The following is a 22,102-nucleotide window of genomic DNA, read 5'->3' on the forward strand; positions in this document are numbered from 1 at the left end:
AAGGCAAGGCAGCAGCTCTGTGACTGTGCCAACAGAGCACATGGGATGCCCATCGCTGCCCTCTGTGCACAAATCGTCACGAAATGCATTTGGTTCTCTTTAGGCAATGAAATGAAACCCTGGATCTCCATGGCTTTCTGACACGCCTTTCTCTCCCCCAGCCCTTTGTTGGTTGATTCCTTCCCCCCCTCCCATTTTATTTCCAGCACCTCTGAAGCTTTCAAGAGAACAGTCCCCCTGTTATTGCTTCTCAGCTCTAAGGTCTTAGAATAAATAACATTGTTATTACTCACTTCACCAATTTCCAAGAAGAAATATTGCCGCAGCAAATGCGAGCAGCACTAATATTTGCAAAGTGATAAATGGATTGCTACATACCTTCCCGTCTGTGTGGCCTCCAGCCATCCCTGGGCCAGCTCCATCTCCTTGGGTGCCTTTGAACCGAGGGGGCTCCAGGCACGGTGCCTTGCACAGATCCTCTCCCTCACCCTCTGATGGGGAGAGGAGCTCAGACCTGGAGTTGGGTACCAGGGGAGGTGGCTGCCCTGCCTGCACATACCTGGCAAATAACGTATAGGTAGTTTAAGCAACAGTTTTATCTACTTCTTGGATGCAGTGTGGACTCTTCGATTGCACTGAAAACAAAACCTCCAAATTCAATTATTCCTGGGACATGAGTCATGCTGGAAAACACTTTAAATGTCTGGTAATTAAAAGCAAAGAGCAACCTCTTGCCTCATCCTGCAGTGGCTGCTCCAGCAAAGCAAGCCAGACAGCCACCAATGGGCCACCAAAAACTTGATTTGCTCTGCTCTGAAGAGCCCAATTTGGCTGCCAAGCCCTTTCTGGCTCCTTGCACATGTTCTCAGCTGAGACCGCTGCAATTCCAGGCTATGCTCCAATGGCTATGGTCATTTTGTTGTTTGGCTACTTGATTACTTGGCTTGAGCTCTTTGGCTTGGGCAAGTGGCTTCACCTGAGCACACCCTGCTATCAGAGATGGTGTAAAGATGGATTTTCTTGTGCAGAGCAATATGCAGCTGCTCCAGAGCATCATCTCGGTGTCCTCATGGTTGAGTCACATCCTCTGTGCAGCAGGGGCAACGCCAGGAGCTCTCCCTGGGCATTTCTCCCCAGCCCTTTCCCTTTGAAGAGTCTGGCAGGAGCCTTAGGGAACAACTATTGGCACAAAGAGGTTATATGCACAGGGCAAACAGCATCCTGTGGCTTCTAGATGGGTCGGTGGGTGCACACGAAGGTTCCTGCAGTGCTGGGTGAAGGTGCGGGCACAGTGTAGCTCTCCTGGTTCATGGAAAAGTCTGCACCCAAGGGGATAGACTGAAAATCTGGACTATATATCTATGTATATATATGTATATTTATACATATATATGTTCTTTTCTTTTCTTTTCTTTTCTTTTCTTTTCTTTTCTTTTCTTTTCTTTTCTTTTCTTTTCTTTTCTTTTCTTTTCTTTTCTTTTCTTTTCTTTTCTTTTCTTTTCTTTTCTTTTCTTTTCTCTTCTTTTCTTTTCCCCTAAGAAGTAACCCTGATCTGTAACATGGTGAGTGAACTCAAGAACTGCTGAAAAATAATCAGCCAGAAATTGTGGGCAGAGGTACAAAAGGGTCGAGCAGGAGACAATAAAAATCTGTCTGGCAGTTTTCCTCTTGACTGAGGTAAATACCATATTTTCTTTGTTGTTGTTGTTTTTAAGATAAGGCAAATCGAAATGAAGGCCATGAAATACAGATAAGGAGAGAAAGTCCTTCGGGATGAGCTTGTAAAAGCTCATGCAAAGTACATACAGTTGGGGAGCAGTAATAAAAAGTGATAGTTTGTATTGGTTTCTAATCAAAGGCTTAATGCACCAACCATTCATAATGCTCATAAATGTCTGTGCACTGTAAACGGGCAGGCAGCTTAGATGCATAGATGTGAATGTACATACATATACATACATGCATACAGTGCACGCACACACATGCTTATATGCACAATGATGCTTACTGGTAGACAAATAAGTGAACGTATTAATATGCATATATACATGTGTAAGCAAAACCATGCACACAACTGTAGATTCCACCCCAGAACACACAGCTTGCCATCAATGAAAAGGAACAAGGACTGCGAAATTATCTCAGGAATAAGATGATGAAAGGAAGTGTCAGGGTAAGAGCTGCAGCGGCGTCACTTTAGGGAGCCATCCCACTGCTTGCAAGCATTAAGAAATCACTGAGCACTTACCAGCACCTTTCCCAGCCCCAAAGCAGGCAGGAACAGCTCAAGACTGTGATTTTGGGGCAATTTGTGCAGATTCCTGTTGCCCCACCAGGCAGGCAGCCCTGGGAGATCGACATCAGCCAGGAGCAGGAAACACGAAGGTAAGAACAGTCAAAATAATTGAATGTTACATCCACATGCATGCAGATTTCTATAAACAGGCTTTGAAGAAGGGGGGTGGGGGGGAAACAGTGTCTTCATTTTTTATTATTTCTTCTCCTCAAACCTTAAAAAAAAAAAAAAAAGTAAAAAAAAAAAGCCAAGTCAGTTCTTATTTTATCCAGACCGGTTCATAAATCCCAGCTCATAAATCCACATGATATCCCGGGCTGCTGGATTTTGCATTTGGAGCTCTGAGAGACTGATAGCTGAAAGATTTATAAGATCCCAGGTAGGCAGTGTGCTCCCACAAGTCCCACTGCTGAGGGTCCATGCACCCCAGGACGCTGGGGAACATGTATGGGAACACTGTACAGGGGCAGCTGTCCCCTGGGATCCTGGCTCTGGTTGGAATGAATGCATGCAGAAGGATACAGCCTGGTCCTCTGGGGTGGCTGGGGGCATTTTAGGGGCTTTTCCATGCTGTGAGATGAGGGCATAGGGATCGTGGAGCTTGCTGCCACCTCCTTCAGCTGTATTGAACTTTTGTTCCTTGCAGGGCCATTTAATAGGAACAAGTGCTCAGCAGGAGTGGAGCATCACTGCTAGTGTTTCTGTAGGGCCAGAAGATAGAGGGAATATGGGACTGCCCCTCCGGCAAGGAAATGGAAATGGAGATAATGTGGTTGCAGTAGGTGCAGCAAACAACAAAGCCAGCAAAGCAGCGTGTTTGCATTCCCTAAAGAGTACTGAAGGTTATTATTGTTTTTCTTTGTAGGTTCAGTGGGCATCACATGTGAGGCTATGTCACTGGGACAAGAGTCATCCCTGCAAGTGATCTTCTGAAGAGTCACACATCCTATCTGTCTGCATCCATAGGATGCTGAAAGAACCCCTACAGCCTTCCTTCTAATATTTATTCCTATTATTGCCTTTGTGACCGTATTAAAGTGTAATATTTTTCTCCAGACTTTCTCAGATAGACATTCGTGTTGCTTTAATAGATATAAGAAAACCACTTCTGCAGTCGCAGTAGTAGCCATAAGGCTAATAACATCTTTGCCACCAAGAGCAGACCCTGGTATTTACATGGGAACTGCAGCAGACCCACAGAAGGATAAATTTCAGTTTATTCTTTAAATCTCACCTTTTCTAAGCCTGGGAGAGGCTCTCATGAGAGAGCATGACTGATGGCAGTACCAATGTTTCATCTGTGCTGCTATGGGAAGCTTGGCTGTTCTGTGCTTATTCAAGACACCGACTTTATCAGTTCTGGTTATGTGAAGTTTTGCAGCTTTAAAAGGGTAACTCATCCTCAAGTTTCCTTTCATCAAAAGCATCCATGGGAACTCCTTTTCCTCCCTCTGATTCTTCTAATTCTGTTACTATCTCACTAATTATAAATGCTGTACAAGAGCTAGTATTGAGCTATAGAAATGAAAGGTCAATACAAGAACAACACTTCATTTGTAAATAATATGGCTCTGCAATCAATTATCTCATTTTCACAGAAGACATATTAATCTGGGAGCAAAGGATGGAGACATTTGGAGGATGTGCAGAGGGGATCTTTAAATGTTAAATGTTCTTTAGCATGTGCTAAATAAAGGCTTCAGCAGAGCAAAAATGTAGCGCATAGCACCGACACTCCAGGGAGATTCTTTAGGTCAAGTGATTTGTACCTTCAAAATAGTTCTCTGTTGCACTGTAAAGCCTCCACCACTGGTGGGCTGATTTTATTTAGGATGATAGCTGCAGCAGAGAAAATACTGCAGAAAGGGGGGAAAAAAAGGTCATCAGTGAAAAAGGTATGCGTTTGGATAGGTGAATCCAGCCCTCTTTGCATTGGTTGCAGACGGCCAGAATAGGGGTGTGCAGAAAGCTCTTCTCAATAAAAGATCCCCTGCAGGATCATTACCTTTTCCACAGGTCACAGCAGGAATCCATGTCATGATTCAGAGATAGGCTTGTGGGTCCTGCAATCATAAACATCACTAGAAGAAACTGCAAGGAAATGTTTGGAAACCTGGTCTGAAACCAGCTCAGGATTTCCTCACGCTCCCACCAAATGGCAAGGAATAGCTCTTGAAGGCTTCTTCCCCAGAGACGTAGTAGGAAGAAGGGCACGCAAGCCATGCCTGCTTGTTTTTTGCCTTCCTGCTTTAGACTCACTGTACATCCACCCCATGGAAACAACATAGAATGGAAAAACACCCCAACCAAACAAAAACCCCCCTGGCGTGATTCCCAAAGGTAGAGCAGGTTTGCTTGTCCCAGTGGGTGCACCATATCTACTTGCCCCGCTGGGCCCTTCCAAGTGCTTCACAAGCTCCATGCCAAAATAAATGTTACTTCACCATCGAGCAGGCAGAAGAATGAAAATCTGCTTATGTATGAGTGAGAATAAAAGAGACCAAACAGGAAAGCCTTTTTCTTCTGATTTTAAAGCTCTGGATGATCAAGGCTGTTCTGCTCATTCAGATGTAGGCAGTTTGTAGATACCCAAATGTGCACCCGGCCATGGAAAGTGCTCTCCTTCTGATTCCTTTCTAATTCTCTTTAAATGTTCCAGGGCTTTCTTGCAATTGCTATTAATGCCAAACAAATGCTTTAGATCTTTCTCTTCTTTTTTTTCCCCTGTCTCGCCTTATTTTTATGCAGCCCAGTTACTTCTGTACATGGAAAAAGAATCTAGAAAGAGATCTGGTTTGCTTTAGCCCTTCAAGCATATAGAGTTAGACACTTTAACCTTCTTTGTATTTACTTTGTTGCTTTAATATGATTCCTGTAAGCCCTATAGTTCTTTTCTTTCCATACAACTTATTAAATATTTATCATACAGTAGCCCATACACATCAGACAGGTCGGGTTTTTATCACATTGCGCTTGCCACAGCAATCCAGTAAATCATAACTCACATTGCCCCTAGTTAGAAAACTAGGATTGCTCAGGTGAGCTCAGGCTGAGTTAGAGAGGGTCTAGCTTAAAAACAAGCCAAGCTGGTTAGATGGACTGGCTGAAACAGGAAGTAATAGATCCCCAAAGGCAATAGATCTTCCCGTTGGGCTCCTTGGCTGCGTACACGCTCATCTTTCACAGCCTTTGCCATTGCTCTCACGTGTCTCTGAGGTAGGATCTTCACGAATTGCTGAATCTTCCCCAAACTTCAAATAACTTATATTTTTCCCTCAACCATTTTATTCAATGCTTTTGGATTTCCTAAGCCTCTTGGATCTCCTGAGTCTTTGTTGCACACTACTGTTGCTTCTCCACACTGTGCACTGCACAGACCTGTACAGATATGCATGGGGTTCCCAGCACTGGTGATCAGTTTGGAACGGAAACCTCTTCCAGGCCACCTTCCTGACAGGATCACTCTGTGGTGAACACTCCTTCATGCACTCTGTTCTGCCACTACTAAATGCAGCTATCCAGTTCCATGCTGGAGCTGCATTGCAAGTCTTCAGGCCACATTGCCAGTGCCTGAACAGCACAGGGTTTTGGTGCTAGGGGCAGGCAGCTCAACTCATAGAGAAACCAGAGCCCTCGCCCTTATACACACACTACTTTTAGTCTCCTGGCCTGGAAGCTTTCACAGAAGAACACTGCAGAGCACACAGAACGCATGCTCCAATCCAGCTGGAAGGGAATTTCTGCTTCATTTCATTGTTAAGAAACAAAATACTTCAGCTATTTGATTTGTTTTTTTTCTTTGTTCTTGCTCTCCATGCTTCTTGCAGTGCTAGAATAAAGCACACTTATGTCTGGGGCTTTCGTGTCTTCATTTCACTCCTGCTCCCCCTCCCTTCCCTTACTCCCTCAGCTCTGCCCTGCCTTTCCCAGTCTGGAAAAAGCCAAACTCTGTAATTGCCTCTCTGAGTTCTTACAAAAATATAACCAAGACTAATCGAAAAAGATGGTGAGACATTTTAGTTGGTTGGGAGGGAGGAAGATTTCTTCTTTTTCCCCTCTGGATTGGTGGCAGGGTTTGGGCATTTTTTGGCATCCCCATTTAGCTCTGATTGCTGAGGCTGGTATTTAGGAAGGCTGGGCTGCCTGGACAGGATGTGCCTGCTCTGGCTTCATGCTTTGGGCTGCAAAGCCTCAGTGCTGTGGCTCCGGGCTCCCAAGGACTGGGGCTGGCAGAGCAGTCCATGTGGCAGTGACATCAGCACGGGGCAGGTGACACTACAGTGTCACGTCTCCAGTACCTCCGGTACCTCTGCCTTCAGCATCACCAGAACTGAGTCCTGTGGAGCACGAGGACCATGACTATCCTCAGCCTTCAGCTGTAGCAACACACAGGGCAGCACACAAAGGGCAAACCCAGACTGTGGTGCCTGTGGGCTGAGAAGCCCTTATTTTCCACCCCCCAATCTCTCCTTGCTTTTATTTTTTTAGCGTATTTCCCCTTTTCTATCTTAAATATGAAAGAAAGGATAATGAGAGAAGCAATGTAGGTAATGTACCACTCCTTTAAAAACCATCAGGCTGAAGTCCAAATAACTCAATCCTTTTTTTCTTTTTCCCTACTGGAAGGGGATTTCTACAACCCACCACACAAAGCTTATACTTGCAGTACTGTAGCTCCAATCATTACTTTTTTTAACCAACTATGGTGAAAAGATCTGATTTTTTACAAGCAAATAGGAAGAAAAAGCCTGAACACACCCTGGGAACATGTTTAAGAAGTTGATTTATGCTTCATGCTGAGCCTTACACCTGCAGTTCAAGCAAAACTCAACTTTGCCGGCCCACAGAGTCTACTTTATTAGGTATCAAGGAGTCACAAGAAGCCGTGTAATTAAAACCGTAATTAACTGGAAAAGGAAAATGCCACCTGAGTTTTGAGAGGCTGTCAATTTTATTTCCATTACAGCTCTCCTTCTGGTCTTTTTGTCTATAGGGTGTTTTTTTTTTTTTTTTTTTAACCTCTGGATAAGGAAAATAAAATGCTTTTTTTTCCTGTTTATTAACTAGAGAAGCCACAAAATTCCCCTACACCTTTGATCTCTGAGAGAGAAGAAAGAAATCACCCACTTGGTTGTGAGCTGGGATGCGTGTTTACATGGAGGCATTTCTCACTGTGTTTGGCAACAGGTGTCAAGCATGGAAAGAACCCCAAAGTATCCTCCCAGCTCAGAGCTTCTTTGACAGAATATGATCCTCTGCGAGCAGTGGGTCCCCATGCAAGCAGCATGAGGTGCTGTGGTAATGAGGCAATTATTTAATGAGGTCTAAAGAAGAAAAGGCTTGGGTAAACTTGGCGTGAGCAAGTCTTAGCAAAATGCGGGATGCCATTAACAAGCAGTTACCTAAAAGGGTAAAGTGATGGGAACAAAGATATGATCTATCTCAGAGGTTGTTACAAGGGAAATTTACGTATATATATAAATTTTGGTGGAGGAGATGTTTGTCTTAGAACAGATTAAGAAAGGGGGATTGACATTCGGACATTTCCCCCCTTCTCCATTTAACAAGCTACAAAAGCCCATCAAGAAATACCAGCCTTGAGAAGGGAGGCTGTTATCGTAAAAAGCACTTTTCCTCCAGCGCTGTTCCAATGTTCTCAGGTTTTTTTTTGCTCTTTTTCCACCCACTCTTAAACATTTGCTGTCCCTCCCCTCCCAAAGGAACCTCAGCTTGCATCACAGAAGGCTTGGGACCCTCCAAGTCGGGAGGCAGATCCCCACCAAGGCTAATTTGGGGAAGTGAGCCGGAGGTACCCGCAGCAGATGACACGCAGGGCTCAGCTTCTTATTCAGCTCCAAGTCAGCAGGGGCACCCCCTGACCATCTGTGGTCTATAAATTACAGTAACACCGGCACACACTGCTTGTAAATCACCAATGAACAGGCTTTACCTTATGACACACTACATGAACCCTGTTGGATATTCCAATAAACTCCCATAAACCATCTGATATAAACTCTGGATTATGTTTCTTTGGGGGTAGGAAAGAAAAAAAACCTCAGAATTTTCTTCACTTGCATCAACTTCTCATGTGTGAAATAAAGATATGCCCTATGCTGCATTGTGTGTTTACATATCAGGTTTTCTTAGGAAAGAGATATTTTCCCCCACCATCATTATTACCAAACATATTTCACTTTCCAACAGTGTGTTGTTCTTGAGCTAAACGAGGCCATTGCTTTTCCACTTAAATAAAATAAACAAACATACAAATATGTATGTACTACTGCATTTTACAATTGCAATTTAAAATGTGTCCATGTGGCATGTTCTCCATCCTAGATGCACCAATCACAGGATAAAAATGGGGTGGTTCACCAGCGCCCTTTGCTTTTCGAGCAGCAAGAAGACACTGAATCTAGCCTGCCATCTGGGCAAGCTTCTCGGAGGGGAAAACCAGCTGGAAAATAAATTATTCTGGATGGCAATGTTACTTTTACCTGGGTTTCTTAGGGTTACAGATTGTAGCTGTGCCCATAGGAGCCTTTAAAGCCATTGGTCCATTGGAATGATCTGGAAAGGCGTTCCCATCCCATGGAGAAAGGGAAGCAAGGCATAGCCTCAGTGGCTTTCTGTGATGTAGGTGGTGGTGGTGTGGCCTCAGCAGACTCTGGAGACTCCAAATCTGCAAGAGAAGCCCATGGGAATCAGTGTCCTTTTGCTGGCAGTGAACATCCAACTAATCAATACTTGTAGATATTGCGCTTGGTAAATCAGAGCACTATCTTCAAGCTCCAACCAACAGTGATGCTTTACTACATAAGAGATGCATGCCAGAAAGCATCTACTTTATGTACAAAAAAAGAGATGTCAAAGCAGTAAGAACATGTTCTGTAGAAGCAAGGATCAGCCCATTACACCATCCTAAGAGGGATGCACCTGACTGAAACACTTGGAATACTCTCAGGAGCAATTCTTTCCTCACCAGAAATGGACATTCACAACATCTACTGAATCTAGATTGAGTCTGTCTGATTAGTTTAGCATCAGAGAAAGAAAGCTGAGAGAAAATAAAATGAATTAAATAAAAATAAAAATACCTCACATTTTCCTGGGGGGGAAAAAAACAAAAAACCACAACATAACAATAGAGAAAACATACAACTGAGAAGAGCAAAGAAAACAGGATGTAGCATAAAATCTAAACACAGCCAACTCCTCTTTAACTCAGATAAGTGCCCTGCCATTTCTGGGCAGGGAAGTATTAGTCCTATAAGCATACGGAGCATCATTGCAACAAACCCAGGCCTCACTTTCCCAGCACAGATCTCCAGAGCAGGCCTGGGCCTCACAGCACCAAGGCTTGTCCTACCTCTGCTGCTCACCTTGAGTTCCATACCTCCCCTGGACCCTCTCACTGCTCCCCCCAGCCCCACTCCATCTGCCCCCTTCTGTGCAGCCCAGCAAGAACAAGAAGTGATAGTGCTATTTCTGGTTTTTAACAAGGTTTGGAAAGCATTCAAATGCCTGACTAAGTGGTTGGAAACAAGGAAGCAGAATGATGTTTTGGCATCCTGCGATGTGTGCATGAAGAGCATAGACACAAACACATTGAGCGCACATACTGTAAAACAAGATTACAAGGAGAGTACGACTAATAAAAGTCTATTAAAACATCATGGACGCTCTTGCTGCTCATATGTATGCCCATGTATTAAAATAACAAATATCCCACACAAACGTACAATTTGAACATGACAGATTGCAGATATAACTTTCAGCAACCTTTACATGACCGATGCCAACCTATAATTAATGTAGCCTATCCTGAAATTAGGGGGATTTATTGATACTGGCAGAAATCGTTTGCAAATAACTTTGGGAAGCTGGTGACATACCTCATATCTCCAGGGATTTCATTCAGTTCTCCATTTTTTCTTCTAGTTACCATCAATAAATCCATTCAGAGCCCTAGAGGGCACTTACAAACGCTGCTGGAAGGTCTCAATAGAAAGCTTTAAGGTGTGAACATGAAGGAAGAACCCCATTATGTTATCATCTATTTTGTTTGCTTTCACATGCATTGAAGAGGGCAGAGGGGTTGCATTTAATATTTGTAGATGAAAAAAATGCCAAAGCAGACCACAGGCAAAGCAAACTGCAAGAGGGTTGCTTAAATTCCCCAGAAAGAAAACATGGCAGACCCACTGGGTTACCAGCTAGGCAGGAGGCAGGCTGCAATGCACGTATCACACAGACCAGATGATGCATCTATGGAGAGGTTACAGCTTTTATTAAGGCCAGCTGAGAGAGTAGTGAAGAAAGCATGGAGGCAGCCCCTTCACAGAGGAGTGGAGGTGCTCACACCTACAGGTTGGTGCAGGAACTTTTGGTGGTCAATGAGCAGCAGTGGAATCCCAGTGGTATGGTTCACACGCTTTGCTTTCTACAATGATCACAGTTAAGAAACTTGTCTGCAACCATACATATTTAAATATGTGTGTACTTGGAAATAACTACCTCACTGCTGCCAGAATTGAGACGTGAGCAGGGCCAGCACTTGCAGCACCTAGAACTTCCAGTGGCAGTTTGGTCTGGTGTCACAGGGCTTCATTTGTGTGGGCTGGTGCTAATGTGAGGTAGTGATCTCACACATGCATCCACATGGCAAACGATTGCCTATCTGAACAAAGAAAAAAGACACCACCACCTGAAAATCACCCCAAAATGCACTTCTAAACTATTTTTCTTGTCACTAATACAAAAATCACAGCCACAAGTCAAGATATCCCACTCTTCAACTGCAAATCAACCAGTACGGAAGAAAAGGAGGGGTTTCGTTTCCAGCTTTCTCTTGCTGTATTATCTGCTCTTGTTTGCAGTTCATATATCTCAATGGGTTCACATAGAATGGTGAAAAATAATCAGGGCATACTAAGCAACTTCTGAAGCTTGCTTGGGTGCCCACCTTTAGCACAGCGAGCTGGGTCAGGAAAGAAAGCTGACACTCAAGATGCTCCATCAAAAGTGAGTGGGACTCACTTGTCTTCCCTTCCTATCATGTTTCTATTAAAAACATGAGAGCTTTTGTTTTGTTTCTCCTCCGGAAACATGAAAAAACCACTAATCTCACTGCAAAGAAGAGATAAAAAAACAAATACGAAGACAACCATTTCTGTTGTGAGTATAGGAAGGTCACTGTCTTTCCATTGGGGTGGTCCACCAGGAGCTCCCTCCTCCAGCCCAGCTTTTCCCCAGCCTTGCTCCTTGCAGTGATCCACGGCCACCAGTGTCTGGGAGAGTGTGCCAGAGCTCCAGAAAAACCTTTGGAAGAGCTTGAGGAGCCTCACATGCTGCCAGCCAGTGAACAACGCTGTCAGCTGCGAAGAAGAAGAATCTGAGGTTGGCTCTTAGAGCACTCTGAACTCAGGAGGGGTTTGGAGGAATGCAGGCTGGGGTTACATAAAACACTGACTCATACTGAGACATCACGAGTTTTAAAAGCTTCATCTGAGCGACAAGCAAAACCTCAGGCTGCATATCACTTACAAGCCAACAGGAACCAGGGTTGTGCATGACCTCTGAGAACCAGGCTTCAGCACGGACTGTTTTTGAGGTCCTGCCACCACTCCCTGAAAGAAATGAGACCAATATTCATCTACCAGGGAGTGAAATCCACCCCTTTGCTAATCCAGGGAAGATTGGTACAGGCATTTTGGCTTTATCCATTAGAGAGAACTGCCTACACAGGAGTAAATATAACTCAAGTTATCCTTCTTTCTCGGGCTACAGTGAACCAACATTGAAAAGTATGTCATGCAGATGCTAAAAAGTTCTGCTTTTTGTTGGGATGTTTGAGCATGCAAATGTTTGTGGCTTTATACCATGGAAGGATGTGCAGATGGGCTGTTTGTTTTTCAGTCAGGTCACTGCAGAATACAGCACTGGGAAAAGAAACACCTGTAAGAGCACTGAGAAACACTAATGCATGCAAAGCATTGCAACCATCACATCTGGGCTGCCCCTGCATGGCCCAAGGGAGCACCAGCCAGGGCAGAGCTGCAAGAGGCTGCAGGGAAAGGGAACTGACGGGCAATGAATCATTGGTAAACTGTATACCCAGTACAATAGGATAAAATAAGGACTGGTGCCAGGCTCTAAGCTTGAATTATGTGAAGTGCCGAATGTGCACATTCCTGTGTTTCTGATGTCAAAAGGTAGTACTAACAATATAATCATATACAACTCACACATATATACACATAAATACGAACATATCTATGTACTAAATATATATTCATTTTGGTTTGCAAAGCTTGCTTCAGCAGGGTCCCAGCTAACCTGTAAGTCTCCACATCTCAATCATAACCAACTTAATCACCTTATAAACTTATGTGGTGACTAACACCATGCCTACACTTTTGGCACACGACACTCAAGAAGTTGTTTTAGCAACAGCAGCATGTGAAGCAGAGGCACTATTTGTGAGGCTCAGAATCCTGACAGCCATTCCTTTCTCTTTGGGCTATCGACATTCCTGAGTGCTCACAGCACAGCTGCTCGTGGCAGCTCCGCGCTGAGCTGCTGGACAGCCCACATATGGCTGTGTGTGGAACAATAGCAACTTGCTGTTGTTATTGTTATATGCATCACCATATGTGTTTATTAGAAACAGCAATAAATGGATGACAGGCTCCTTCAGCTATCCCTGCTGCTCGAGGAGGAGAAAAGTGAGGGAGTTAGCAGGATAAATGGAGAGAGCTGAGCATTCTCCCTCTGTTTTGGGGAGATGGTGACAAAGCAGCACGGTCCTGCTTCGCAGGGAGCATGGCTGCCTACCCATAACATTACAAAATCAATACTACCCCTATAAATGGACAGCAAGCAGGATCATCTCTCATTCACTTTCATTAGAGAACTGTTGAAAACTTGGAAAAATTGAGTCTTGATAATTTGGATTTACCTGTATACTTGCCAACACATTAATCCTTGTGATCATCCATCATTTCCCTCAGCTTTTACTATTTGCTACATTTTAGTACAAAGAGGGGAGAAAAACTCACAGCCTTTGGCAGCAAAACCAGATAGAAATGCAACATATCTCATAATGCTGTAATGCAATGGAAAGGGAAACAAGGACAGTAGCAGCATAGTAGTGAAGTCTTTGGTTGCAGCAAGTAAGGATATGTTCAAACGTGAGAGCAGTGGACACAGAAATAAAGAATCTGCTCACCTTTAGAAGACCTCAATAAACAGGGATCTCCAACAAAACCCTCCTGCCTCCACTGCCAACCCTTAAATGAGAGCTGGGAAGGGGTGGATCCTGTCTCTACACCTTCTGGTCCCTCAGGTACATTGCACACAGCTGAGCTCCCTTGGGTTGGCCCTGCCTTCCCCCCAGGTGCTCCATCACTGCTTCAGGCCATGACTCAGCATTTCTGCTACATATCTAAACCTGTAATATACTGCAACTTTGATACTGCTGAGCTGTCTTCAGGCATATGGAAACCAGTGGGATTATCTCCAAGGGCAGAAGCGAGCTGCTGCTGAGTACAAGATCTGCACATTTTTTTCCACGTTCAAATCTTAATTCTCTTTTTTACAGTAAATGAAGCTTCCATTTTGCTGTCTTCTTGCAACCAAAATAACAAAGTTTAGTCACTTTAAATAATAATAATAATAATAATAATAATAATAATAATAATAATAATAATAATAATAATAATAATAATAATAATAATCAGTTTGCAGTGATGAGTTTTACCATTTTTACTGCATCTTTCCAACTGTGGTATGCATGAGATTTCTCCTCCTCGCTTCTTTTTTTACCTCCTACCCATAAAAGTAAATAAAAAACTCCAGACAATGTTTTACACCCTTGAAAAGCTCCCAAAGCAGGATTTTCCAGTGCAGTTCCCACAGGTTGCTTTTTCTTTTTGCATCAATTCCATTTTGCTGTTATGCTGAAACGAGAGTGCAAAATGCTGTTATCTCTGATGAAGTTGCTAATAGAATAAACCATGTAGTTAAAACTGCTTTAAAAAAGGGGTGTTGTTTTCTCATCATGAAAACACAAACTTTTTTATGGAACAAACCTGGCCACAAATCAGCTTGGAGAAATCTGTGTGTTGGTTTCACGCTGGTTGATAACTCAGTCTTGAATGGATCTTAGTCTTATTTGATCAGTTGTTTTCCAACACCTTTAACTCCTCTTCCTTTCAGTTCCTGACTCCCGAAATAGCGTTTTCTGGATTAAAACTATTCCTTTCATACCTTTTAAAAGGCAACAGTGGACCAGGCATTACTCTTTCTCTTTAATTCCAAACAACTACCTTGAATCTGTTTTGCTTATTTATGAACAGCAATTCCTACCCTGCACACACAGAAGATCATCAGAGCTTTGCTACCGAGTGAAATAAAAGCAGGATGAGACCATATGGTTCTTGTTAAATGAGCCTCATCTTCCTATTGTTAATGCTTATCTCCAAAATAAAGTATTTCTGCAGAAAGCGTATTCCCATAGTATGTTCTCTTTCCAATGACCAGCTGGTTGCCAGTTTGTTATTTGCACTGCAGCAGACCACTTTCATCTATTTCTATTCCAGTCCAAGAACACCATTTGTACATTGTCCAACTTGGAAATGTTAGTCTGACACCATTGGTCATGGGCCTTTTAACTTCAAGTGGCAAACTTCCAGCTAGCTGCCAGTTGAGTATTTACACTGGAATCTTCCTTAGCCCAGAAATAAACTATTTGTTCACCATAAACATCAGCAACATGCCAATAATTTCTGCAGTGCACATGGAAGAAGGTGCAGCCTATCACGCGTTGCTGCTGGCTTCTCAATAGCCTCGTAAGTAGCTCCTCGGGGAGATGCTGCTTGTCTGGAGCCATGACAAATGGATCCATTTCCCCTTGATGCGTGCACATAACTTTTATTTACATTTGTGGGACTTACTCGATGCATACTGAAAGGGAAGAAGAGTGGCCCAGAGTGGGATGGTTGGGCAAGAGGCTAGCAGCAACTCCTGAAACCGAAGACTGTCCATAAGGGCCAAAATATCAAGGAAACCATGCTGCCAAGAAATCCTATAGCTTAGGCCCTGCAAAGCCACAAGCAGTGAGGAAACTTGCTGGGCCAGGGGCAGCCTGCACGCTCCTGAGCACGGCGTTCCGGAGGGATTTTGCTTCGAGGTTGCTATTGCTTCCAGCAATACAATTTATGTTTCCTGCATGAATATTACATTTTGGGCCCCTTTCAATGAAATAAAAGACCAAGAGGAAAAGTTATGCTGGGCTCTGCAATTTAACTTGAGGAATGTTAGGCAATGGGAAGGGCGTGTTTTGTGTACTTTGTTCAGCTCTGTTAAAATAAAACATTTCCTATTCACATATTCCTGTGGTGACCTGAAAATGGGAGGGGCCAAATAAAGCCAGTTCAACATGTAACCTTCAGAAATGGAAAACCCCTCTTTAAAGAAAAAAACAACCATAACAATGACAGCTGCTTTCCTCTTTGGTTTTACCTATTTGTTCAGAACACGCAGTAGGCACCTTTTGTGTTACCGCAACTTGGTAACTTAAAAGATCGGGTTAGAAGGAAACTGATCCTGTGGAATTACTGTACTTGAAGAGCCATTTGGATACGTGGCTGATCTGATGATTTACAGACTCCTTGGCACTAAAACAGCTCAACAGTCTCCATCCATCTGCACTTGATGGCCAGCAGGAGCAGGATGTGAGAAGAAGGCTTCTGCATACCCACGTGGAATGAGCCAGGAGGTGTGCAGCACAGGTCAGGCTGCTCACCAGGACCTGATGGGATCCTCAGCCAAACCAGGATGCACCTATTGTGAGGAATGGCAACTTGGAGCCCCCGCTCCACTACGGACAACAACTCTTGAGCTGTGCCTCTAGAAGTCATGCAAAACAAGATCTCAAGATCTCATATCTACCTACTGATAGGGAGAAGCCAACAGGCACCCACTTTTGCTAGATCCTCCATGCCTTGGGCAAAAAACTTCTGTGAAACTGAGGGCTCAACACCCCCAGTGAGCAGCTCACGTGCTCCCGAAGTCCATGAGGATTCCATATAAGACGTGTCAATTTTAATCCCAACCTTTGCTAATTCTCCAGACCTTGTTGTCTGGCACCCTCAGCATTCCCTCAGTTTGGGAGTACGGAACATATACAAATACATAGTTGTATACACCACATCAAAATGTGATAAACACACATTTTCCTACCTCACCTAAGGCTTCCCTTGCAACTGAATGAAGGCAAACAAAATATTTTGACGTCTTGAAATACATTCTCTTTTTCCAGGAGGGCAAATAAACAGACCTGACATAAAATAATGTCATAACAATCAGCAATGACAACTTGATTTTTGCTGCTGTAACTTGAAACTCTTCACAGAAGGTTGAAGCAACTCCAGTCTGAGCTCCTGGCTGCAACGAGCGCTCCACTGCTTTGGCATTAGGGTTTGTTTTTTTTTTTTTTTTTTTTGCATTGCTAATCCTACATGAATGCGTTAGCTGAAATAGCAAAGTGTTTTCCCTGCCACACTTAAGAGAATTCTCCCTCATGCCAGCCCAGCAGTGGATGTCTTTCACTCAGAAACTGGACTGGAAATGTGGGCTCAAAGGGAAGGTGAAGATAAAACTATTTGGGAGGAGATTAAGTTAGCAGGGGAAAACCAGGAGAGGCTGAGAAGAGTGTTTGGGCCCTAGGAAATCACGTCGTGCTTCCAGAGAAAAAGAAGTTGAGTAGATGAAGAAAGGCTGTGAGGACTTACAAGAGAGGCAGAGAAGCCTGGGGCTAATCTTTCCACTGGTTTATTTTTTTTCCCCTCTGTTTGTTTATTTGCTACAAGTCAGATTTTGGAGCAATTAGTAAAATATCATGCAAATATTCCCTGTGTGACTGCACATGAATAACTTTAATTTCACTAAACATTTGTCTCGTTGCTCCAAAGTACATCTGCTGTTTGTGTTGAGATAATCTGCTGAAATACTGGGAAGTAAATTGGAGTTTTTTATAAGATATTTATGAAACAACTTCTTATTTGTATATTAAACATCTCTGACTATCGTAGCCTGATTTCTTGGCTTACCTCATCCTTCCCCAGGAGGATGTGTGCCATGTTTCAATTATGCACCACTTGTGAGCAACGGGGCTCGGCACCATCTTATGGAAAAGCTCCAACTGGCTGGGAATGGCTCCGTGCACACTCAGGGTGGGAAAAGGGAATAGCACCAGAGATGCCAGCAACCTATGATGAAAGAACAACACAAAGTAGAGCAAAACACAAGGTAAGGAATTTGCCTAAATTCAGGCAATGCCACCCTGGGAGACAGAATCAGGCTCTAGGAAGCCCCCAGCCTCACCTGGCCCTTGAGATCCTCTGTCCTTTGAGGACAATCTGACTGAGCACCACATGCAAAATGAGCATCATCTGGCTGCACATCCCCTGCAAAATTGTTCCATCCCCAGATCATGTGTTAAAAGCAAATTGGGTGAGCAGAAGAGCAAGTGCAATGCAGTACCCTGCAGCTCCCCAAGGAGATGGGGTCTGAGTTGGGTGATCTAAATTCTACGCAAAGCTGGACAGGGGTACCTGGGAATGAGAGGATGAAACTGAAACATTGTAATGCTGCTTGACATCTTAACCTCCAAATCTCTCTTTGGCTTTGTATCAACAGCATTTCCATTATAGATTTCTCCTTCTTTTTGTGCCTTGTTTAGCTTATAAAAATTTATGCAAGTCTATGCATATATAAACATATGCATGCATACACAGGCTTAGGTATGCATATGTATATATATGTAAACACATGTACATATATAGTGTATGTATGTGCTTCTCTGTGTATGCATATATGCATTCACATGTGTTAATATGCATATATATGCACACATATATAATGTATATTCATATAGACTTGTATTATGTATATGAATACATAAGCTGTGCGTGTATAAATATATATTTAGATATATAAAATGCATTCATCTGTGCATATCCATATTTATACACCCACACACATATATACGTACGTAAATCCATCTGCCAATGCTGCATGTATATCCATCTGTCTGAACACACTGGGCTGTATAAAGGAGCCCAAGTACCACAGCAATGCTTGACACACTGTTAGCCTCAAAACATGTAACTCAAGGCTGGCTCTGCTCCCATGCTGGGCACATCAGCCTGTCCACTTGGGCAGAGCAGCATATTATCACTACCGTGCACTATAAGCTACTTTCATTACAATTCAGCTTTTCTTTTAGGTGTTTTCCTGCAGACCCTGCATCAAGCCCCTAGTCCTCCCCTCTGCCTAGATGCTCTCCCCGTGGCTCCTGGGGAAGGGCAGCCTCCAGTGTGAGCAGAGAGTCCTTGCACTGAGGTGGCATATAGCAAAGATGTACGGAGGGGAAAGTGGACATTTGGAAGGAAAATATTTATCCTTGTCACTGTGTGAGAGTGGAAAAGATAAAGTGGCAGCTTTGTAATTCCAAGTCTCTGTAAAGTCACTGGGAGTCTTCCAAAGGGCTTCAATGAGAGCAGGATTAGTGTCCCCACCCCCGTATCTACATAAACTTTATAGGCTTTCACATATCAGAGTGGTGAAGCCTCTGCTTTCCTTTAAGTGGGCTACAAACAGAGCCTTAACTATCCAGAACAAACACTGCAGCCCAGGTATAGAGACAAACCTGGCCATGATCTGTCTGGGAAGATGGTCCCAACAGAAATGGGGGCTGTCCTCGAGATGATGTCAATAACACGATCCACAGAACTCCCGGAATACACCACAGGTCCCTGTTGCTATTTACAGTAATAAAACCTTCAGCATCCCTTTTGCTTCAGCCTCACCCACCTCCCACATTGCAGACTGAGTGTGATGAGCTGAAATAATCCCACACTGTGTGCCATGAGGAATCCTGAGGAAAATAAGATCCCCCCACGCACACTTCCCTATCCCAAAAAAAAACCCTCCATAGCAGCCCTCCACAAGTGGGATTGTAGGCATCACATTGACTGCACCCCAGTGATTCCTGCCAGCAAAAACACACACACAGAAAAAAAGATGCAGCTTCTTGAAAAGCAGGGAACTGAGTCTTGTTCGTTTGTCTCCTTGCCCATTCATCAGCCCTGTCACCCTTCAACAGCATTGAACTGCTGCTCTGTTTCAGCCAACCTGAGTATCAAGTCCCTAAAATCTCAGTAAAATAGGTGCTGACCTGAGGCAGACACATCCAAATCAGTGCCATTGATAAAGGAGAGGCACCAGGAGCCTGGCTACAAGAGCAGACATCGATGAAGCCATAAAAGCAAGAGCAGCATAGTTGCCAAGAGGAAAACTTCACAAGTCCCAGCGCTCGTTGAACTTAACCCATCACTGTTTCAGAAAGAGACACTTTTATAAAGTGGGGTTTTAGGAGAGAAATGAAATGAAGAATAAACATTGGAGGGAGCGATGCTGCAGAGGTCCCATCAGCCTGCAGACATCCAGGCTTTATGGTGGATATCAACAGACGTGCAACCAGAGCAGGAAAGGGATACAGAAATGCTACCCCAAAAGGGCACACATATATTCACAAGCACGCTTACAGATGTATACATAAATACACACGCACGTATAAAAAACCCCTCTGAAAACCCTAAGGAGGCACCTGGGCTGCTCTTCATTAGCATTCACATAAAAAAAACAAAACCATTTCCTCCTGGTGTTTCTGAATCACAGCAGCTTTTTTTGCAACACCTTGCAATATTTTCAGCATGTGCTGTGGCAGCTCTCCGGTGCACACAGGGAATTATGGAAAGACCAAAGACTGATGAAGCTGCCAGTGCAAGTGGTGGCACACTGCTGCCCAGGCCAGGAAAAAGAAGAGCATTTCAAGCTTATGCTGGAAATTCAGATTCCATCCAAGCCTTTGGAGAGCAGATGTCAATTATGAATCACATGATTACTCTGCCGTATTTTTCCTGGTTATGCTCATTGACTTAGATAAGGTATCATTTTTCACCTACCAAATACATCACATGTACAATAAATAAGATGCACAGTACCACAATAAATATTCAGTATATATGGTGTGCGCATTATAGTGGTCCTGGTAGTGTTGCAGCGGAGCAGTCAAGGCTGAATTGGTGTTTTCATTATGAAGGCTGATAATTCAAGATCAGTAGCAAAAGACAATGAAATACCATCTGCTCGCACACAAACAGCTTTTACAGAGGGGTTTAAGGTCTTGATGCAAGCAGTTCTGCGTAGAGGGCAAAAAAGAGACAGCTCATAAGACACGGCCTCTCCGACAAAACTTGATCTGATTTGCTCCTACTCAGAAAACAGTTGATGTTTTTCTAAATCTCCAGGTTCTGGAGCCAGAAGACACGGTGAGGATCAGAGCTGATGTAGGAGATATTAAAGGAAGTGACCTAGAAGTCTCTGGGATAAGAGAAAAGCTGATGAATACTAGTCCTCCAGCTTAACAACCCAAATACAGAAGGGATGTCTGTAGCCTTCCAAAGTCTTCTCTACCACACTCATGCTCCTTCACACCAAGGACAAACATCGTTGCTCAGCATCTGCTGAAGGACCAGGTGGTTTGGGCCGGGGTTGGTGCTGACCTCTCCCAGTAGTACCAGTAAATGGAATCAGGTCTGCACCCATTCCCTTATAACAGCCTCCAGAGCTAGTTCGGGTGTAGCATATCACATTCTTCCAAAGATCTGCCCTCTTCATACCAACAATTAGCATCTCTGTTACCAGCACAGCCTCTTCTTGTCTCCAGTGCTGCAGCATGTACATCATGGGGTGACAACAACTCAGTGATACGTCCCTGACCCAACTACATGACCAGCTTATCCAAAAGCTTCACAGCATTTTGGGGGCCAACCTTTACCTCACTGCTCAGTTTCCTTCAGCTGAGCCCACCACGTAGAGGCTGCCTTTTGCAACAGAGGCTGTAAAAGAGCAAGTGGGAGGTCTGGGGTTAGGTGGCAACCTCTTCTTTCAGCACAGCTGCTTGCAGAGGGCATGTCTGTTTACACCTTGAACTAATCACAGTGACAACCAGCAGTGAAAACCTGGATGTGGGGAAATCCATGGGAATTCTGCCCAGACTTTTCCCTTGAGCTGTCATACTCGATGAAGAACTCACGTGGTTCAAATGCACTCCTTCTCAGACGTGGTACCCCTCCTTCCTCTGGTGAAATTCACGCATCCAAACAGATTCCAGCTCACAGCCAGCAGGCAGTCCAGCATCCTCATGGTCCTAGCATAGAGGAAGGATAGCAGTGATGCCCCAGGGCTCAAATACAGGTCGATGCCCACCTCTGCTGAGGTAACATCTTGTTGCCTGCCTTGACATTTCTAACGGGTGACTTTGTCCGGGTCTCCAACTTCCCCTGTGCTGGCTGGCTCTGTATTTATGATAAGCATTATTTGCACATCATCACAGCCTCAGCTCGGCAGCTCTCAGAGCCTGTTTCCAAAAGAAGCTGTCACAGACAATAAACACCAAAGTAACCCCACTTCCAATTTAATTGTTTTCTCAAAATATCACTAGCAATTAGACTATATTAGCAACAGATTGTTCGCAGTAGCTCGCTCTCCAAGTCCAAACTGGTTTCTTTCTGTTTTACAATCACACAAAACATCTGAAACTAGAAAGTACCTAGGGTTTTTTTTTGTTTTTTTTTTTTTGTTCTTGTTTTTAGTCAGAATTGAGTAAACAACCAACATTACTTCTACAAAAGCCAAAGTGTCTGGAAAACACAAGAGAAAAATACGTGACAG

At 43.8% G+C, this 22,102-nt stretch overlaps 1 protein-coding gene and 1 long non-coding RNA gene across 17 annotated transcripts in view; one reads left to right on the plus strand and one right to left on the minus strand.

Moving 5' to 3' along the window:
• The window catches only part of LOC146761227 (uncharacterized), a 22,479-nt gene extending 19,126 nt beyond the window's left edge, over positions 1–3,353 (plus strand). For 10 of the 15 annotated variants that reach the window (XR_014943767.1, XR_014943770.1, XR_014943769.1 and 7 more), the window contains 2 exons: positions 2,264–2,385; positions 3,162–3,353. Coding sequence is in view for 6 of the 15 variants with exons in the window: in XM_085540938.1 (XP_085397064.1) it covers positions 2,264–2,385; positions 3,162–3,221 (182 nt within the window). In the remaining 9 variants the exon portion in view is untranslated. The remainder of the gene's footprint in view (positions 1–2,263; positions 2,386–3,161) is intronic. The other 5 variants (XR_014943773.1, XR_014943772.1, XM_085540941.1 and 2 more) reach the window with 2 other exon arrangements.
• Positions 1–21,997, minus strand: part of LOC107310659 (uncharacterized) — a 24,195-nt gene extending 2,198 nt beyond the window's left edge. The window contains exons 1-4 of one of the 2 annotated variants that reach the window (XR_014943775.1): positions 21,465–21,997; positions 17,413–17,571; positions 11,846–14,259; positions 379–11,676 (exon numbers count right to left, since the gene is read on the minus strand). This is a non-coding gene — a long non-coding RNA (uncharacterized LOC107310659). Of the gene's footprint in view, positions 1–378; positions 14,260–17,412; positions 17,572–21,464 lie in introns of both variants that reach the window. The other variant, XR_014943774.1, reaches the window with a different exon arrangement.
• Between the last annotated feature and the right edge of the window lie 105 nt (positions 21,998–22,102).

This window comes from Coturnix japonica, chromosome 3 (assembly GCF_054131305.1).
Source record: "Coturnix japonica strain WE chromosome 3, WE-NBRP24, whole genome shotgun sequence".
Lineage (NCBI taxonomy): Eukaryota > Metazoa > Chordata > Aves > Galliformes > Phasianidae > Coturnix > Coturnix japonica.